The 17,193-nt window shown below is 42.8% G+C and overlaps 1 protein-coding gene across 8 annotated transcripts in view; it reads right to left on the bottom strand.

Moving 5' to 3' along the window:
* Positions 1-17,193, bottom strand: part of Iqch (IQ motif containing H) — a 206,450-nt gene that overhangs the window by 24,819 nt on the left and 164,438 nt on the right. For all 8 annotated transcript variants that reach the window (XM_090358130.1, XM_090358132.1, XM_090358133.1 and 5 more), the window contains one exon: positions 1,748-1,933. In XM_090358130.1, the coding sequence (XP_090214256.1) occupies positions 1,748-1,933 (186 nt within the window). The remainder of the gene's footprint in view (positions 1-1,747; positions 1,934-17,193) is intronic.

Genomic DNA, 17,193 nt, shown 5'->3' on the forward strand with positions numbered 1-17,193 from the left:
AAGCCCCAGTACTAGCACACACATGCGCGCACACACATACAGACACACAGACACATTAAAGGGAACATACATAGCCTACTATTGTAGGAAGTAGCAGAAGAAGCCCTTTGTCAGCTATCAGAACAACTTTGGTAGAAACCCAAGTCACTTGCTCCTTTGGTCCTCTGGACCTTTGTTCTTTCTGTCCATGACCAACTTGTTAGACTAAGCACTCACTTTCCCAGACTTAACCTCTGTAACCTTGGGGCAATGATGGGTGACATTTCATCAGCCTCAAGTCTCTGGTCACAGCCATCCTAGGGGTGGGACCAGTAACTGAAAGGGAGGCTGTGGCTGCAGAATGAGGCAGATCCCTGGAGGCATCCATGATCAAGATGGAGAGCTGGGTTTTTCTTGAAGGTTATAGGTTCCAACATAGAAATCCCAAGTAGGGGAGCAGCATACTTAGATTTACTTTTTGCCTTATGGTCTTGAATAGTTCCCCATGACAACTTTGTTGTTGTTGTTGGTCATGGGGCTTGAACTTTGGGCCTGGGCACTGTTCCTGAGCCTCTGTGCTCAAGGCTAGCACTTCCAGTCTTTGAGTGGTTAATTGGAGATAAGAGTCTCAGAGGCTGGCTTTTGCCCAGGTTGGCTTCAAACTGTGATCCTCAGGTCTCAGCCTCCTGAGGAGTTAGGAGCCAGGCGTGAGCCACCAGCGCCCAGCTCCCATAACAACTTTAAGCAGGGAAGTTCTGTAGAATATTAGATCTAGAAGTCTGAAACTCAGAGTACTTGAGGCTAGAAAAAAATATGATGACTGTCACAAAGATGGAGTCAAGAAAGCGGTGAGTACATATTACTTACTTATCCAAGGGAATGAGCAGAAAGACCTGGCCAGAAGGAAGGGGAGGACCCAAACAGACACCTGACAGTCTTCCAACACACTTCTGCATGCTGCTTCCTCCTCCTGGATGCCCTCCTTCCCTCTCCTTTGACCTTCACATGCCTGAACTAGTTTCAGAGCAGTTCCCTGACTTGCCTAGCATCTGTAAGAAGCAGCCTAAAATACATTTTTTATTGGCCTCTGAAATTAATTAAAAGCTGATGAACACTCTGACCCCTTCCCCACTTTACCCCGGTGCCCTTGGTCTGAGTGATCCCTTGAGGAGTCACTTTATCACCTTGGGCTTCTGGAAGAAGCAGGATTCACCAATAAGTATCTTGTGACAGAGGCAAATTGCGCCTCAACAGATGATATCATCTTATTATTATCTTAGAGAAAACAGCTCCAAAACTCAGGAGACCATCTGTCAGGTAACTGGTTGCTGTTCTGTTTCAGTGGTGAAATGATCAATTCTCCAGAACTCCCCCAGAGACGAGAGCCTGAACCAGGCCCTACTGCTGACTTGAGCCTGCTGGACTCTGCATACCTTTCTCGTCACTGCCCTCAATTTTCCCTGATTTAATCTAAGCCAGTGTTTATACTCTGCAAGAGGTACTGAAGTGTTATCTTCCTTTGCTGCCATGGAATCAATCTCCTTCCTGCATTTCACTATGCCTTCTTCCTTCTGGCATTTGAGGGTGAGAGGCCAGACCTAATGTGGAAGTCTTGGACTTTGGGCCTGGGGTCTAAAAATCTGGTTTCATTATTTTTTTCTTCCTCTATCCAAGAGCCCTGCAAACAGACAGAGCTCAGCATGTGATGACTGAGCATTTCAGAACATTCAAGAACATTCAGGACAGCCAGGAAGTATCTGTTGCTTACCAGTTGCTTCTCTATTGTTGACAGAGGGGGATCAGATTTCAAATTCGTTTCTGTGTCTGTTGGTATGAAGTGGGGCACATTAAAGGTGCCCAAATTGCAATCCAGGGTGCCATTTGTCAGGTACAGAGTGAGCTGTGTTAGAGCCAACTGGTCACTGTATGTGATGTTGAGGTCGGTTGCCCATAACTGATTAAAAAAAAAAATGAGGGTGTGAATCAGGAATGAGACAAGAAAAAGAAATCCCCTCACCCCCCCCCCCCACCTCCACCAGACAAAACCACAGCAGGCCAAGCCAAACCAATGGGCGTGGGACTTTATGGAGAGGATATCTTTGCTTCTGTTTTTGCTGCTTCTGCTGAGCGATGGACCTTAGATTTAAAGTTAAGGAAATGCCTGCCTAAAAGACCCTTCCTGTAGGATTCCAGACTACTGTTCCCCATTCTGTCTTCATTGCTCCTGTTTCCTAATAGCAGTTATGGTTTCAAGAGGGATAAATGAAGGAAGAAGGGGGAATTGATAGATGGGGGAAAAAGTGGGGTACATGACAGGTGGCAGACATGTCCCATTGTGGTGCTTCTGGTACATATGGTGTCTGGGAGTCCTGCTCAGTTGCTTCTGCTTATGATGTGAGCTCCCATGCATATGCTTCTTTTTCCCACGATGCCCTGGGTCTCCGCTCAACCAATAGGAAGGGCTGGGGTGGTGCATGCATGAGCCATCAAGCAATCAGCACAAAGGGGAGGGGCTATGAGAGGAGCTCTGTACTATAAAAGCCATTCGCTGACCCACCACTGGACTTCTCTTTGGGGCCTCTCTCTATAGGGAGAGTCTTACTACTTTTACGGTTTTCCTTTCACTTTCAAGTAAACTCATTTTAAAAAAATAATAAATAAGTTGGCTAAGAAAATTTAACAAAGATGTTGGTTCTTAAAAGGTTCATGTGGACTTTGATTTTTCTGCTGATGATTTGTCATTTCAGAGGTATCAGTGCACTGGCTTCTACTGAGAAAATGAGTTGGGGCAGGAGCTTCAGAGGGTAGGGAACAAAAATGAAGAAGGAAGGATGAGAATAGGATAGTTTGTCTTGACTGAAACAAGCAGTGCCTGTCTCTCTTAAGTATATGTGATACAGGTGGCCTGTAAGTCAGCTTGGCTACAGATGTACTAGAGGAGTACAGGATTTCACTTTACCACCCACACACATGTTGCAGCATACTTAGCCAATGAGAATGCTCTTTCACAGGTTAATTAGAAGAACACTATGATGCAATAAAAAATAAAATGCCGGGGCCGGGAGTTTGGCCTAGTGGTTAAAGTGCTTGCCTAGCATGCATGAAGACCCGGGTTCGATTCCTCAGTACCACATACATAGATAAAAGCCAGAAGTGGTGCTGAGGCTCAAGTGGTAGAGCTCTAGCCTTGAGAAAGTCCAAGGACAGTGCTCAGGCCCTGAGCTCAAGCCCAGGACTGGCAAAAAAAAATAAATAAATAAAATGCCCTAAAAAATTAGATGTTGCTAAACATCAGTGGCCCAGGACTCTAATCCTAGCTATTCAGGAGGCTGATATATGAGGATTCATAGTTCGAAGCCAGTCTGAGCAGAGGAGTCTATTAGATTCTTAACTCCAATTAACCACCACAAAAGCAAAAAGTAGAGCTGTGGTTCAAGTGGTAGAGTACTACCCTTGAGCTAAAAACTCAGGAGTACAGCCCAGGCCCTGAGTCCAAGCCTCAGGACCAGTAAACACACAGAAAAATAAATGTTATACATTGCTGTCCACTACTGGATAACTGAGTGATGTCCACTAATTTCTCTGACAAATATTTACCAAACAACTATTATGTATTAAATTGGCAGCAATAAAGGTAGGTCATAAGTTAGCTATCTCTCCTTTCTCTTATGGTGGATTGATGTTAGTTGCCCTTGTTACTTTCCAGAAGCACCCCTAGAATTCTCCTGGGTTCAATACTCATGGCATATGAGCTAATCCTTGAGAGATTAAGGTAAATAGGACAGTAAGAAGTGAAGGCAGATCCACACAAATTCAGTTAATTATAGTGTACTATGTAATATAATAGTGAGATGGAAGGAAACAGTTAATTACAAGGTACTATGTAATATAACAGTGGGATGGAAGGAAATATGGTTGAAGCAGAAAGGACAGGCTGAATTTGCCAAGTGAAATCAGGGCTACATTCCGAAGGGGACATTTCTGAGCTTGAAGCAAATAGCAAGACCATAACTGGTTCCCAGGTATCAAGAATCTTCAGTGGGCCAGCTGCTTCACAAACATCTGGCATGTTGGTGACAATCTCAAAACCCACAGCACATGCTATTGATGAAGAAACAGATTCAGGGCGCTGGGATTTGAATGCACATCTGCCTAATCCCAAAGTCCACCATCTTCCCAGCTCCTGTCCAAGAGGCTGACATTGAGAGTGATGCTCTGGTCAAATTAAAAGCTAAAGTTGTAGAGGCTCAGAAGATGCACTTATTTAATATAATCCATGCCATGGAAATGTCTTGTGGAGAAAACATGAAGTATTGTATTTCTGGAGTGTGCTGTAATTAGCAGTAATGCCTTTTCACTGTAGGAAGTTGGAATCTTCACACATTTTCATGAAGACTTGATTGAAATTTTTTTCCCCCTCGAAGAAGGCCTATGAGTGCCCTCCTCACCAACTCGGTATGTTAAAATACATAACGCATCTGCCCTAGAGTGGACTCCTCTCATAGGAATGGAGCAGGGAGGGATTTGAGTAAGCATTGAATGTAAATGGCGTCATTAGAAGGATATTAGGGGGGTCAAGCTGTCAAGGCCCTTTTGCTAAACTGAAGCTAATTTCAAGAGTCATATTCGCACAGTAATGCCCTTTTATCATAGCAAATAAATCACATTTGCAACAATTGTTAAAAACTAACTGCCAAGTCGCTGTTGTGGTTGTAAATATCCTATTTGTCAACTTAACTGTTGGCAGTATGGCATGAAATGTAAATCAGATGGGAAGGGCTACTGCTCCCTCAAAAGGAGAGAATAAACTTATGCTAGGCTGTGTGCGTGTGTGCGTGCGTGTGTGTGTGTGTGTGCGCGTGCGCACACACGCACACGTGCACACGTGCCTGCTCAAAAGAAAACATACTATAAATATTGTGACTATTTATGCTATTAATGATTTGGACATAAAGATTTTCCTAGGAAAGCAGTATAGGTTAGGAGAAAGAACTAGACAGCCAAAGAGCCTATATCTGACTCTTACTAGGAAATAAACTCCACCAAGTCACTTGAATAAGTCTCAGTGGGTCCTTCAGTCTTCACATCCTGAGATGTCCAAGGAGCAAATGATAACTAAATGATAACATCCATTATAGGGGTTTTCAGTAAACTAAACTAACTAAATAAATAAATGAAACAAAGGCAGGCAAGTGGCAGTGGCTCACCCCTGTAAATCCAAGCTACTTGGGAAGCTGAGATCTGAGGATCATGATTTGAAAACAGCCTGGGCAGAAGACTCTGAGATTATTATCTCTAACCATCAAAGGCAGGGCGGGGGGGGGGGGGGCGCGAGGAGCAGATCAAGTAGTAGAGCAGTAGTCTTGAGCAATAAAAACATCAGAGGACCTTGAGGATTTATTTATGTTAAAGCATAATATAATTTGTGAGATTGGTGGTATGCTCTTGCCCATAAGAAAGGAAATCTCTGCTGCTTCAGTAAGACTTAATGTGAAACCATATGACTTGCAAGTTAAGTTTTTAGGGTTCTGTTTCAAATGGCATGTTTTCAGGTAGAGCTTGACAAATGATGTATCTACTTACAGTTTCTGGTTATAAATATATTGTTATATGTGTTACATGAATTCTTTAAGACGATTGACAGATTGGTAGGCTCTTAACAAATATTTGTATATTATTTGTTGAAGCTTGATCTTAGAGTTAAATTTATCTCAGTAAGAAAACTGTTAAAGCATTAGTCTCTGTTAAGTTCTTTAAGTGGTAATTAATGAAACCAAATAGAAAACTTATTGGGTCATGGCTTGGCGTGTTGTCTCAAGACAAAAATGGCACTTGAAGTGTGAGTGCTCAACTTCCAGCGAATTTCTCTCATCCTCTCAATAGGATTTAAAATTAAGATAGTTCTGTGGAAATTAATATTTGATATTTTAAGCTACCTGGGTACACTTCAGGATGCTTAATTATTACTGTGTAGGTATGATAAATAAATGTTTTCTTACTTTACAAAAAAGATCAGAGACAATGTCCAGTTCCTGAATTCTAAGACCCAGACACAAAGAAGAAGGAGAGGGAGAGGGAAAGAGAGAGAAAGGAGGAGGAGGAGGAGGGGGAGGAGGAGGAAAAGATGGTTTTAGAGATTATACAGTTCAATGCAAATGTTATTCATAAGTAACATAAGTTCATAACCATATTATGAACCATTCCCTTTAATATTAGTAGATTCTAGAGAGGGACATTTTCTGTTGTTGCTGGAATGATTACTTTGCCCCCATTTCCTAACTCATTTGCCTAGGTGTAACTGTTTACTCCAATTTTGCAATAAGCCAGTTTGAGCAAGTGATTGAATTTGGGCAAGGCTGGTATGACAAGAGCTCCATTTGGTCAAAGAGCATACTGAGATAAAAATTGCTGTCCCATGGGGAATGGAACTGTAGTTCAAAGTGCTAGTCTTGGGCAACAAAAGCTGGGGACAGTGCCCAGATCAGGGCTCAAGACCCACAACTGAAAGGAAAAAAAAGAGAGAGAGAGAGAGAGAAGTTGGATTTGTCAATACTGTTGTAGAGCACTGATCTAACAAGTACAGGTCCTGACTTCTATACCAGAATCACAAAAATCCAGAACAAGTAGAAAATTAGTTGTTTTTTTTTTTTAAGTTGCCCCATGTTTTACCTAAGATCATACAGCAGAAATCAGAGCTGCTCTAGGCATTCTAGAGGCTGTGCTTCTCCAGTCTTCTGTAGCACCTTGGTATGAAAAGGCAACAGAACACATTTCCTTACGCTTTTTCCTCAACAGCAGGCTTAGCCTGATTTGCTCAGATAATTGTTCTGTTCTCCATCTGGTTTTTCCATTGAAGACATCGCCGGAGGCCTGCTTGTTTTGTTGTGCAGGGGTTCTGATCTCTCCCTCTAGATTGTCAGCCCTTTAGGGGAAGCTGTGAAAGTCTTTGTCTTGCCCCAACACCCAGTGTGATGGGCAGGGCTCACGGCACTTCCAAGGCTACTCTGTGAACTCCAGCAGCCTTTCGGGAGGGGTGGGGGGACTCTGGGGCTCCTTAGGCCAGGCACTGATTCAGATGAACCAGACATTTGCCCTCTGTGCCAGCCCTGAGTTTTTGCACACTCTTATTTAATCTTAGTTTTGATCATGGACCTCAATACTAAATGTAGAATCTAATCTCTTTCTACCCGTGGATACCCATATCTTGATTTAGAGGAGATGAGGATAGATAGATGGGGAGAAGGAAGGAAGAAAGGAAGAGAGAAAGGAAGGCAGGAAGGAAGGAAGGAAGGAAGGAAGGGGAAAAAAGAAAATGGTGGTGGCCATTTAATTTGTCTGAGAGCCAAAAGCCATCATTCAGACTTACCATTCCCCACACTAAGCTGTAGAAGGCAGGTGGTACACCCAGCTTCTCTGTGTGCTGGGTCATTAGCAGACCCATCTCTCTCAATCTGGTTTGGCTGAGCAGAGTAAAGGTCTTGTCTCCTATGTACAACTGCAGAGGCTGGGATCATTGTAGGACAACAGATAGAGAGGTGACCTTCGGATAATGCCTACTTTTAGTTAAGGGGTTACTCTGACTGCAGTGAGGAGATAAGTTCATGAGGAGCAAGGGTAGAGACAGGGAGTCCAGTTAAGAAGTTATTTCCACAATTCTGATGAAAGATACTAGTAAGCTGGGCACTGGTGGCTCACGCCTGTAATCCTAGCTACTTAGGAGGCTGAGATCTGAGGATCACCATTCAAAGCCAGCCCGGGCATTAAAGTCTGTGAGACTCTTATCTCCAATTAACCACCAAAACACCGGAAGTGGTGCCATGGCTCAAGGAGTAAGGCTGTAGCCTTGAGCTGAAGAGCTCAGGGACAGCACCCAGACCCAGAGTTCAAGCCCCACAACCAACCAAAAAAAGAAATGAAAAAAAAGAGAAAGATAATAGTAGCCAGACCAATATGTATGTAACTGTGCAGGGTGAGATAATGGATTATATTATAGATACATTTAAAAACATTATTGGCCAGGAGTGTGGCCTAGTGGTAGAGTTCTTGCCTAGCACGCACAAAGCCTTGGGTTTGCTTCCTCGGTACCACATACATAGAAAAAGCTGGAAGTGGTGCTGTGGCTCAAGTTGTAGAACACTAGCCTTGAATGAAAAAACTCAGGGGCAGTGCCCAGGCTCTGAGCTCAGACGCTAGGGCCAGATTACACACACACACACACACACACATCTAATATTGTACAAAGGGTTTCAATTCAACATTTTACATATGAGTACAGGTATCTTGGTCAATGTCCTCCCTTCATTCTCCCTAAGGTCTCCCAAACTTGCCCCATCCCTTCAAGTTACCAAATCCCAGGTGTGTGTGTGTGTGTGTGTGTGTGTATTTGCCCACCCATCCTCTTGACCTCAGCTTCATGGTATTCATTTTGTTTAACTATGAGTTAGTTGTTTGAGGGAGTTGTGCCACTGCAAATCTCTCAGGGCCTGAGCACTGTCCCCGAGCTTTTCTTTTCTCGAATCTAGCACTCTACCACTTGAGCCACAGCTCCACTTCTGGCTTTTTTCTGGTGTTGAGGAAGTGAACCCAGGGCTTCATGCATGCTAGGCAAGCACTCTACCATTAAGCCACATTCCCAGCCTGTCCTGAAGGATTCTTGATGATGGACTGGATGTGGGGTAAGAGATCAAAGAGAAGAATCAAAGACGTTTTCCTGCAGAAAATGGAAGGCTACCGCTACCATTCCCTGGGTGGAGTAGATGGCTAGGGGACTAGTTTGGAGGGTAACAATCTGAGTCTAAGCATCTGAGAGAGTGAATCCAGGTTTCAGGAACCTTTTCCCCTCCGTCACTCAGTGGTCAAGAGCATGTGCAGCACTGTGGGTTCCCAGCGGAATCATCCTTGATTGGGAGAGACCCTTTCCTGCCTTTGTTTTCCAACCTGGACTTTCAGGCTCTCCTGGGCTCAGGAACAGGTAAGCTTCCGATTAGGTCAGTGTGAACTAAGGTTGAGACAGATTGGGGAGCAAGGTAGGGAGATGGAAGTACAGCAGGGGAGGGAAGGGGGAGGGGCATGAGTGGCCCCCTTGGACAGGAAAGCATCACAAGGCCTTTGGACTAGAGTTACATGGCCTGCCTATGAGGATTGGCCTTGCCCTGGCTGTTGGGTGCTAAAGCAACTTCCTTCCCCTCTGATCAGTAGACTTCCAGCTTCTATCCCTGAGCTGAGAGGAGCACTCAGTGGCTATAAGAGATAGGATGTAGTGGGGGTAATCCTAGCTACTCAGGAAGCTGAGATCAAGGTTCAAAGCCAGCCCAGGAATTAACCTCTAGAAAACAGGAAATGGGGTTTGGCTCAAGGGTATGGCAGTAGCCTAGAGCTGAAGAGCTCAGGGATAGCACCCAGGCTGAGTTCAAGCCCCATAACCCCCCCCTACACACCCAAAAAGGATGTGACAACACCTGCTGCACACATCTGACCCCTAATCCCTAATCCCTTGTTCCTTCCAGACCACTGAGAGCCAAATCCAGGCAGGCGGGGGAACTCAGGTATTGACTCTTAACGTTCTGTAGTCTTGCCTGTTTCTTAGAAGATGAGGAGAAAAGCCAGGTTCCAGAATTCCAGCAATCATTCCAAGAACATGTTCTCTCTCCTAAACAGACTAAATGGAAGCTTTACCTCCCCCCGACCCCTCCCCCTCACCACCACACACAGATTTGGATTACTGTACTGCTCGGATATCCTTGGTGGTGAACACCTGATTCTTAATTTGAAAGGAGCAAAGATTTTTCAGTTAGTAAAATGTTAATGTGATTATGATACTAAGCGTTGTTTGAAATACATTTTAAAAAAGCAGGAATCAGGTAGAGGGGAATGCAGCCTCTTGGCCTGTTGCCACCTAGTGGCGATTCCTGGGATAGCAAGTCTCTTGGAAAAAAAGGAAAAAGGGCCACTGTTGCTGCAGGGGTCACCAATTGAGATTCCTGGTGTTTATCTCAGAGGTCTTCCTTCTATTCCTATTACTATGTGTGTCACAACTCGCACCTGTAACCTCAACTACTCAGGAGGAAAGAGATGAGGATCATGAATCAAAGCCACTTTGAGCAAGAAAATCCGTGAGACTCTTAACTCCAAGTAACCAGCAAAAAGCAGGAAGTGGAGCCATGACTCAAATACTATCCTTGACTGAAAGAGCGAAGGGAGAACACCCAGGCCCTGAGTTCAAGCACCAGTATCAGTACAAAAAAAAAAAAAAACCAAACAACAAAACAAACTGATGCCAGGATACAGAGAAAAATAACAACAACAAGTGTCATCAAACCTATGGCCTTGAAGCTGGTCTGGTCCCAACCTACTTCAGTCCTAGGCACAAAGATCCCCTAAAGGGAAGGACAAATCTAGTTAGAAGCAGAGCTCAAACCAGAGTTCAGAGTTCTTCATTCTATTTATATTTGGGAGGGGAATTTTAGAGGCCAAGAGAGGATCCTCTGTTGTCTGCATCCTTCCCAGTGTCTAGCATAGCACACTTGATAGAAGCAACGGAAATAAAACTTTGTTGGGTGATTCAATTAAGTAACACAGGGGGAAAGTCTTGAATGCACAGAAAGATAAAATTTCACTTTCACAAAGATGGCAGAAGTAACAAGTGTTGGCCAAGACACAGAGAAATTAGAACCCACATAAATTGCTAGCGAGGTTGTAAAAAGGTATAACCATTTGCAAAATAATAAACTTGCTGGGCACTGGTGGCTCACATCTATAATCTTAGCTACTCAGGAAGGTGAGATCCAAGGATTGTGGTTCAAAGTCAGCCCAGGCAAGAAGGTTTGTGAGACTCCTCTCTCCACTTACCTACCAGGAAACCAGAAGCAGAGCTATGGCTCAAAGTGGTAGAGTACTAGCCTTGAGCAAAAAAGCTCAGGGACAGCACCTAGGCCCCACAACAGACAAAAAATTTAACTTGTCAATTTTTACTCAATGATGATCAATTCTGCTCTTAGGCTTATCATCAAGAGAACTTAAAACACCTTTCACAGAAAAACTTGAATATGAATGTTCATATCAATATCATCCACAAAGTAAAAAATAGAAGCAATCCAGTAAACAAACAATTGAATAAACAAGATATGATTACTGGTACTAGAATATTATGGGGCCATTATAAGAATGATTGGCACATGCAACAGCAGGCTTTCAAACACTATAAGAGAACAGTCATAAAAGACAACCCATTGTATGACATTTCTTAAAATGACCAGAATAGAGAAATCTGGTGAGTCAGAAACTGTTTCCAGTGGCTATGGGAAAGATGTGTGGCAAATGGGGTGATAGAAAGAAAACACATGATTTTACAATACCTAATCTGATAATGTTGATGGTTGTACAAGTATGGGGATATACTACAAATTACTGAAGTGTACACTTTAAGATGAACAAAATATAGCATCTCAATAAAGCTGTTACACTTGTCAACATGCACAGTCTCCAGAAACCCCATTGTGGGATGAACAAAATCCCAAACTGTCTTCTGTGATTCATCTAGGAATTCTTCAAATCAAATCTTTCAAATGCTTTATCATGTCTCATTAACAAATATTTTGCTACATACAATGAAGCAAACTAGTGCCCAGTGACGGCAAAGGCATGGGCTTAAAACTTGGTCATGGTGGGGCCGGGAGTTTGGCCTAGTGGTAGAGTGCTTACCTAACATGCATGAAGACCAGGGTTTGATTTTTCAGTACCATATATACAGGAAAAAGCTGGAAGTGGTACTACTGTGGCTCAAGTGATAGAGCTCTAGCCCTGAGAAAGCCCAAGGACAGTGCTCCAGGCCCTGAGGTTAAGCCCAGGACTGGCAAAAAAAATAATGATTTGTCACGGTGAAAGGGATAATAACACATTAGTATATGTATATTAAGAAAAGACCTGGACTTTCTCAAGGCTAGAGCTCTACCACTTGAGCCACAGCAGCACCACTTCTGGCTTTTTCCTGTATATGTGGTACCGAGGATTCGAACCTAGGTCTTCATGCATGCTAGGCAAGCACTCTACCACTAGGCCAAACTCCCAGCCCACATTATTATTATTATTATTATTATTATTATTATTATTATTTTGCCAGTCCTGGGTCTTCATGCATGCTAGGCAAGCACTCTACCACTAGGCCAAACTCCCGGCCCCTGACATTATTTTTTAATGCTGGCAGTGGGGACTGTTTTACTCAAGGCTGGCACTCTACCATTTGACCTGCAGCTCTACTTCCACCTTTTTCAGTGGTTAGTTGGAAATAATAGTCATATGGACTTTCTTCCCCAGGCTGGCTTTGAACTGTGATTCTCAGATCTCAGCCTCCTGAGTAGCTAGTATTATAGGTATGAGCCACTAGTGCCCAACTTTGTTTCCGAGCTTTTTGTACTCAAAGCTAGTGTTCTACTACTTGAGCCACAGCTCCACTTCCAGCTTTTTGGTGGTTAGAGATAAGAGCCTCATGGACTTTCTTGCTCAGGCTGGCTTTGAATCATGATTCTCAGATTTTAGCCTCTTGTATAGTTAGGATTACAGGCATGTGGCACTAGAGCCCAGCTGTAGTATGTATTTTTTTGCTTGTCCCAGGGCTTGAAGTCATGGCCTGAGCACTGTCACTGGGCTTTCTCAATGCTAGAACCCTACCACTTGAGCCACAGCACCATTTCGGGCATTTTCTATGTATGTGGTACCGAGGAATCAAATCCAGGTCTTCATGCATGCTAGGCAAGCACTCTACCACTAGGCCAAACTCCTGGCCTAGCCTATATATATATATACATATATATATATATTTTTTCAGGAGCAAAGAGAAAAGAGAATGGAAATAAAAATGGAGGCTCATAGAATCCAAGAAGTGTGACCCAGCTACTAGCTAAGGGACAGAACTGGGCTTGAACTCCCCGGTTTCCTCTCAGTGTGAGGGATGCTGGCAGAGGCTTCCCTGTCTCCCACCTTACTAGAGAGCTCTGAAGCCCAGCAGGCCTCTGATTTACGGGGGCACTTTGGATTAGTCACTTAACACCTCACCTTTTCCAGTATTTGTCAGTAAAGTACTTTGAGAGCCTGTACTATAAACACTGTAGAAAGGGAAGGACTTTGTATTCACCAGTATAGGCAGAAAGCCAAGGCTTTCTTTGATCAATAAAAGTCCGGTGGCTCATTCCAGAGAAGGAGGTGGGTGGAGAATTTTAAGGCCCCATGGAACATTTGAGGTGAGTAAGTGACAACTAGAAAGGGCCCTGAGTTTCCCCTCAGTAAGTGTGGTAAGTTCTGGCTTCTACCTGCCAGAAGGTCTACCCTGCCTCCACAGGGCTGGCTTGCTCTGAGAGGCCTCTGGCTGTTGCTCAGTCCCCCAGAGACTGCTTGCAACTGAGGGCCCCTTCGATTCCATCTGTCCTTTCAAGTACTGTCTAGCAAGTAAAAGAAACAGCATTAAGGCCAAATGTGTTTTCTCACCATCTTTTCTATGTCTTGTAAAATTCATCACACTTTATCTTCTTTCTTTCTTTCTTTCTTTCTTTCTTTTTTTTCTTTCTTGTCGGTTGTGGGGCTTGAACTCTAGGCCTGGGTATTGTTCTTGAGCTCTTTAGCTCAAAGCTAGCAGGTGCTAGTGGCTCAGGCCTGTAATCCTAGCTACTCATGAAGCTGAGATCTGAGGATCATGGTTCAAAGCCAGCCCATGCAGGGATGTCTAGGAGAGTGTTATTGCCGGTTCATCACCAATAGTCTGGAAGTAGAGCTGTGGTAGGGTGGTAGCCTTGAGCAAAAAAAGTTCAGGGACAGTTCCCAGGCCCTGAATGCAAGCCCTAGGACAGTTTCTCTCTGTCCTAGAGAGAGAGAGAGAGAGAGAGAGAGAGAGAGAGAGAGAGAGAGAGAGAGAGAGAGAGAGAGAGAGAGATTTAAGAAAAGATAGATATAATGAATGCACCCTAGAGTGTATTAGGAATGTCACATGACCAGGAAAAGATCAGCTCTCTCATGGAGAGAAATCTTTCCATTTATTCATTCATAAGGATTTAGAAAGCAAAATATATGTGTAAAGGAATATACATATTGTTAAAATAGCTCTATTTATGCAAAAGATTCATGTAACTTTATAAAGATTTTCAGGGATTTAAAGAATTTTAAGTGCTGAGTTAGACTGTAGTAGTAACAGATGTTCAATGACATGTTTAAGTTTTTGTTTTACTGAAATAGCAATGGATTACCTGATATATTTTTTTCCTTTTACAATGTCTTCTCAATGCCACTACCTTCTAAGTTAGCTCAAATTCATTATTTCTGAAAAAAATATAAATAATTTCAAATAACAGAAAGAACTAAAAAATAAATCTTATTCTAATGAAGGTGGAAGATTTTGTTTGTTAAAGGGTCCCTTTCAGAATTCTAGTCCTGTTTGTCATTTCTTGTTCTTTGTCTATGAAGACAGATGGTGTCAGTAATTGCCTATATATTTAATTAAGTTTAAAAAGCTAGCGACATAGTAAGGTTTGGGGAAAAAAAAGTTAGTGAAATTCTGTGCTTTAAGCAGGGAAGCAGAAACTTGTAGCATAATTATACCATTCCTTAAAATGCACATTTTGATACCTATATGTGCTGGAATGTGTTGTTTCATTCCGTCAATCTAATTATAAGAAAAAATCAATACATCCTGAAAGATAAGCCCAAAAATAGAATGTGGATGACATTTCTCACTTTTTTTTGTATGCGTGTGCCTGTACTGGGGCTTGAACTCAGGCCTGATGCTCTACTGTGTGAACCCCAGCTCCATTTCCAACTTGTTGATGGTTAATTGAACATAAACATCTTACAGACTTTCCTGCACTGGCTGGCTTTGAACTGTGATCCTCAGATCTCAGCCTCCTGAGTAGACAGGATTCCAGGCGTGAGCCACTGACATCTGGCTTCAGTGACATTTTTCATCTGCTAGAGGAGAATGATTTCACCATTATCCACATTTCACCTCCAACTCTGACCTATCATTTTAGTGGTTATTCTACACTCCTCTGTCACATATGTGTTTGCCTAGGATTTCATTGTGAAATTATTATGGGAGGAAAATCAGCAGCTACTTGTAGAAACTGAGTTTGAAAAGCGATTTAACCATTCTTGTGGTGTCTGTTTTCAGTGTTTCCATCCAATGAATTCACCTTCTGGCTTAATGGCAATATGGCGCTCCCAGCTGTGCCTTATATATGGGCTACACATTTAAATGCTTAAAGCTTATAAATGGCTACCACAACATTGATTTGACCCCATTTGGCTTAGTCATTAACATTTAATGATTACCGTATGTGCTGAGTGCAAAGATGGAATATATATATGTATGTTCATATATATATATATTTTTTTTTCTTTTTAAAGGTGGTGCACTTTCTGACTTGAAGCTGTTCAGCTTAATTCAATAAGCATATTGAGGAAATACAAGACAACATACATTTTCTCTGATGTTAGTGGTGGTGGAAGGGAAGATGGTTATGAACGAAATTGCCATCAATCCAATACTGCCCCATTGTTACTGGGAGAGAAAGTTCAGTTTGGCATGGTGACAAGTCATGGTGGAAACCCTGGACTGGCCGTGTCATAGTTGTGTGAGTGGGGACACATTGCTATAGCCTCAGTTTCCTTACTTGTCAATTAGAGCTAACGTACAATTATGGTTAGAATAATTATTTTGGTCACCAATACCATTTCTCAGCTCTAAAGGATAAAGTGGCATTGGAGGGTGACTAACTCAAGCACATTTCTAAGTAGAGTTGGATTTTTATTTTTTGCCAGTCCTGGGGCTTGGACACAGGGCCTGGGCACTGTCCTTGAGCTTTCTCAAGGCTAGCGCTCTACCATTTGAGACACAGCACTACTTCAGCTTTTGCTGTGTATGTGGTACCAAGGAATTGAACCCAGGACTACATGCATGCTAGGCAAGCACTCTATCTCTAGGCCACACTCCTAGCCCTTAAAACATTTTTTGAAGGAAAGAAAGTAGTCTAAGAATGGATAGAAGAAGAAAAGCAAGTTGCAGGGACAAAGCAGAGCGTGAGAGGTAAGATGAGATAACATTCATTAGATATATTCTGGAGGACATGATCACTGAGAAAACAATTAGTGCTACATGGTGGGAAAGCTGTGCAGGTGCCATGGCTCATGCCTATAACCTAACCATCTGAGGATCACTGAAGGCAGCCTGGGAAGGAAAGTCTGTTGAAATTCGTATTTCCAATTAACCACCAAAATACTGGAAGCAGAGGTGTGGCTCAAGCAGTACATAATGAACAAAAGAGTTAAGCTGTCCTGAGGTCAAGCTCCAGTGCTAGGGCACGCGCACACACGCGCACACACACACACACACACACACACACACACACACACACGCAGAAAAAGAAAAGAAAACAATTTTGCAGAGTTGATACATTCAATAGCAAATAAACCAAATTAAAACAATGGGCAAAGGATTTGAACAAATATATTTTTTTTTCCAGTGAAGACAAATGGCCAACACTCAGGACAGGATGAATAAATTCTACAGGCCTCATGGTGGCTGGTTATTATATACTATGTACTTGAGGTCTGGCAAGAGACTAGCTCTCACATACAAACAAGGAAACCAAGTGAGATGATGAATAGATTAATTAGCTTGATTGTAGTAATCGATATGCATATCAAGATATCACATTCTATTCCTTAAATACATACAATTGTGTGTGTGTGTGTGTATGCGCACGCACGTGCGCGCGCGTGCATGTGTGAGCGCACATGTATTCTCCTCTAGCTTTTTCACTCTAGATGGCACTCTACCACTTGAGCCACAGCTGAACTTTTGGCTTTTTTTGATGGTTAACTGGAAATATGAGTTTCACAGATTTTCTTGCCTGGGCTAGCTTTGAACCTTGACCCTCAGATCTCAGCCTCCTGAGTAGTTAGGATTATAATAATGAGCCACCTAGCATGGAAGGACAGTCGTGCAAGAGAAATTCTATTCTACAGAATAGAAGCAGAAGGAGACTTTAACATTGTTTCTGTGCCTCTTGTGAACATCTGGGCAGAGAGAATCATTTGGTCTTTCTAGCATTTGTTGGGATAATCAGACTTCCTCTGTCCTGGCAATGTCTCTGGCAATTGAAACTAACAGATCACCAAGAGAGATATGTTCTTAGTTTCACTGGAAAGGAAGTCAATATTTCCAGGCTAAGA

This window comes from Megascapheus bottae, chromosome 25 (assembly GCF_031878675.1).
Source record: "Megascapheus bottae isolate mThoBot1 chromosome 25, mThoBot2.hap1, whole genome shotgun sequence".
NCBI classification, from domain to species: Eukaryota; Metazoa; Chordata; class Mammalia; order Rodentia; family Geomyidae; genus Megascapheus; species Megascapheus bottae.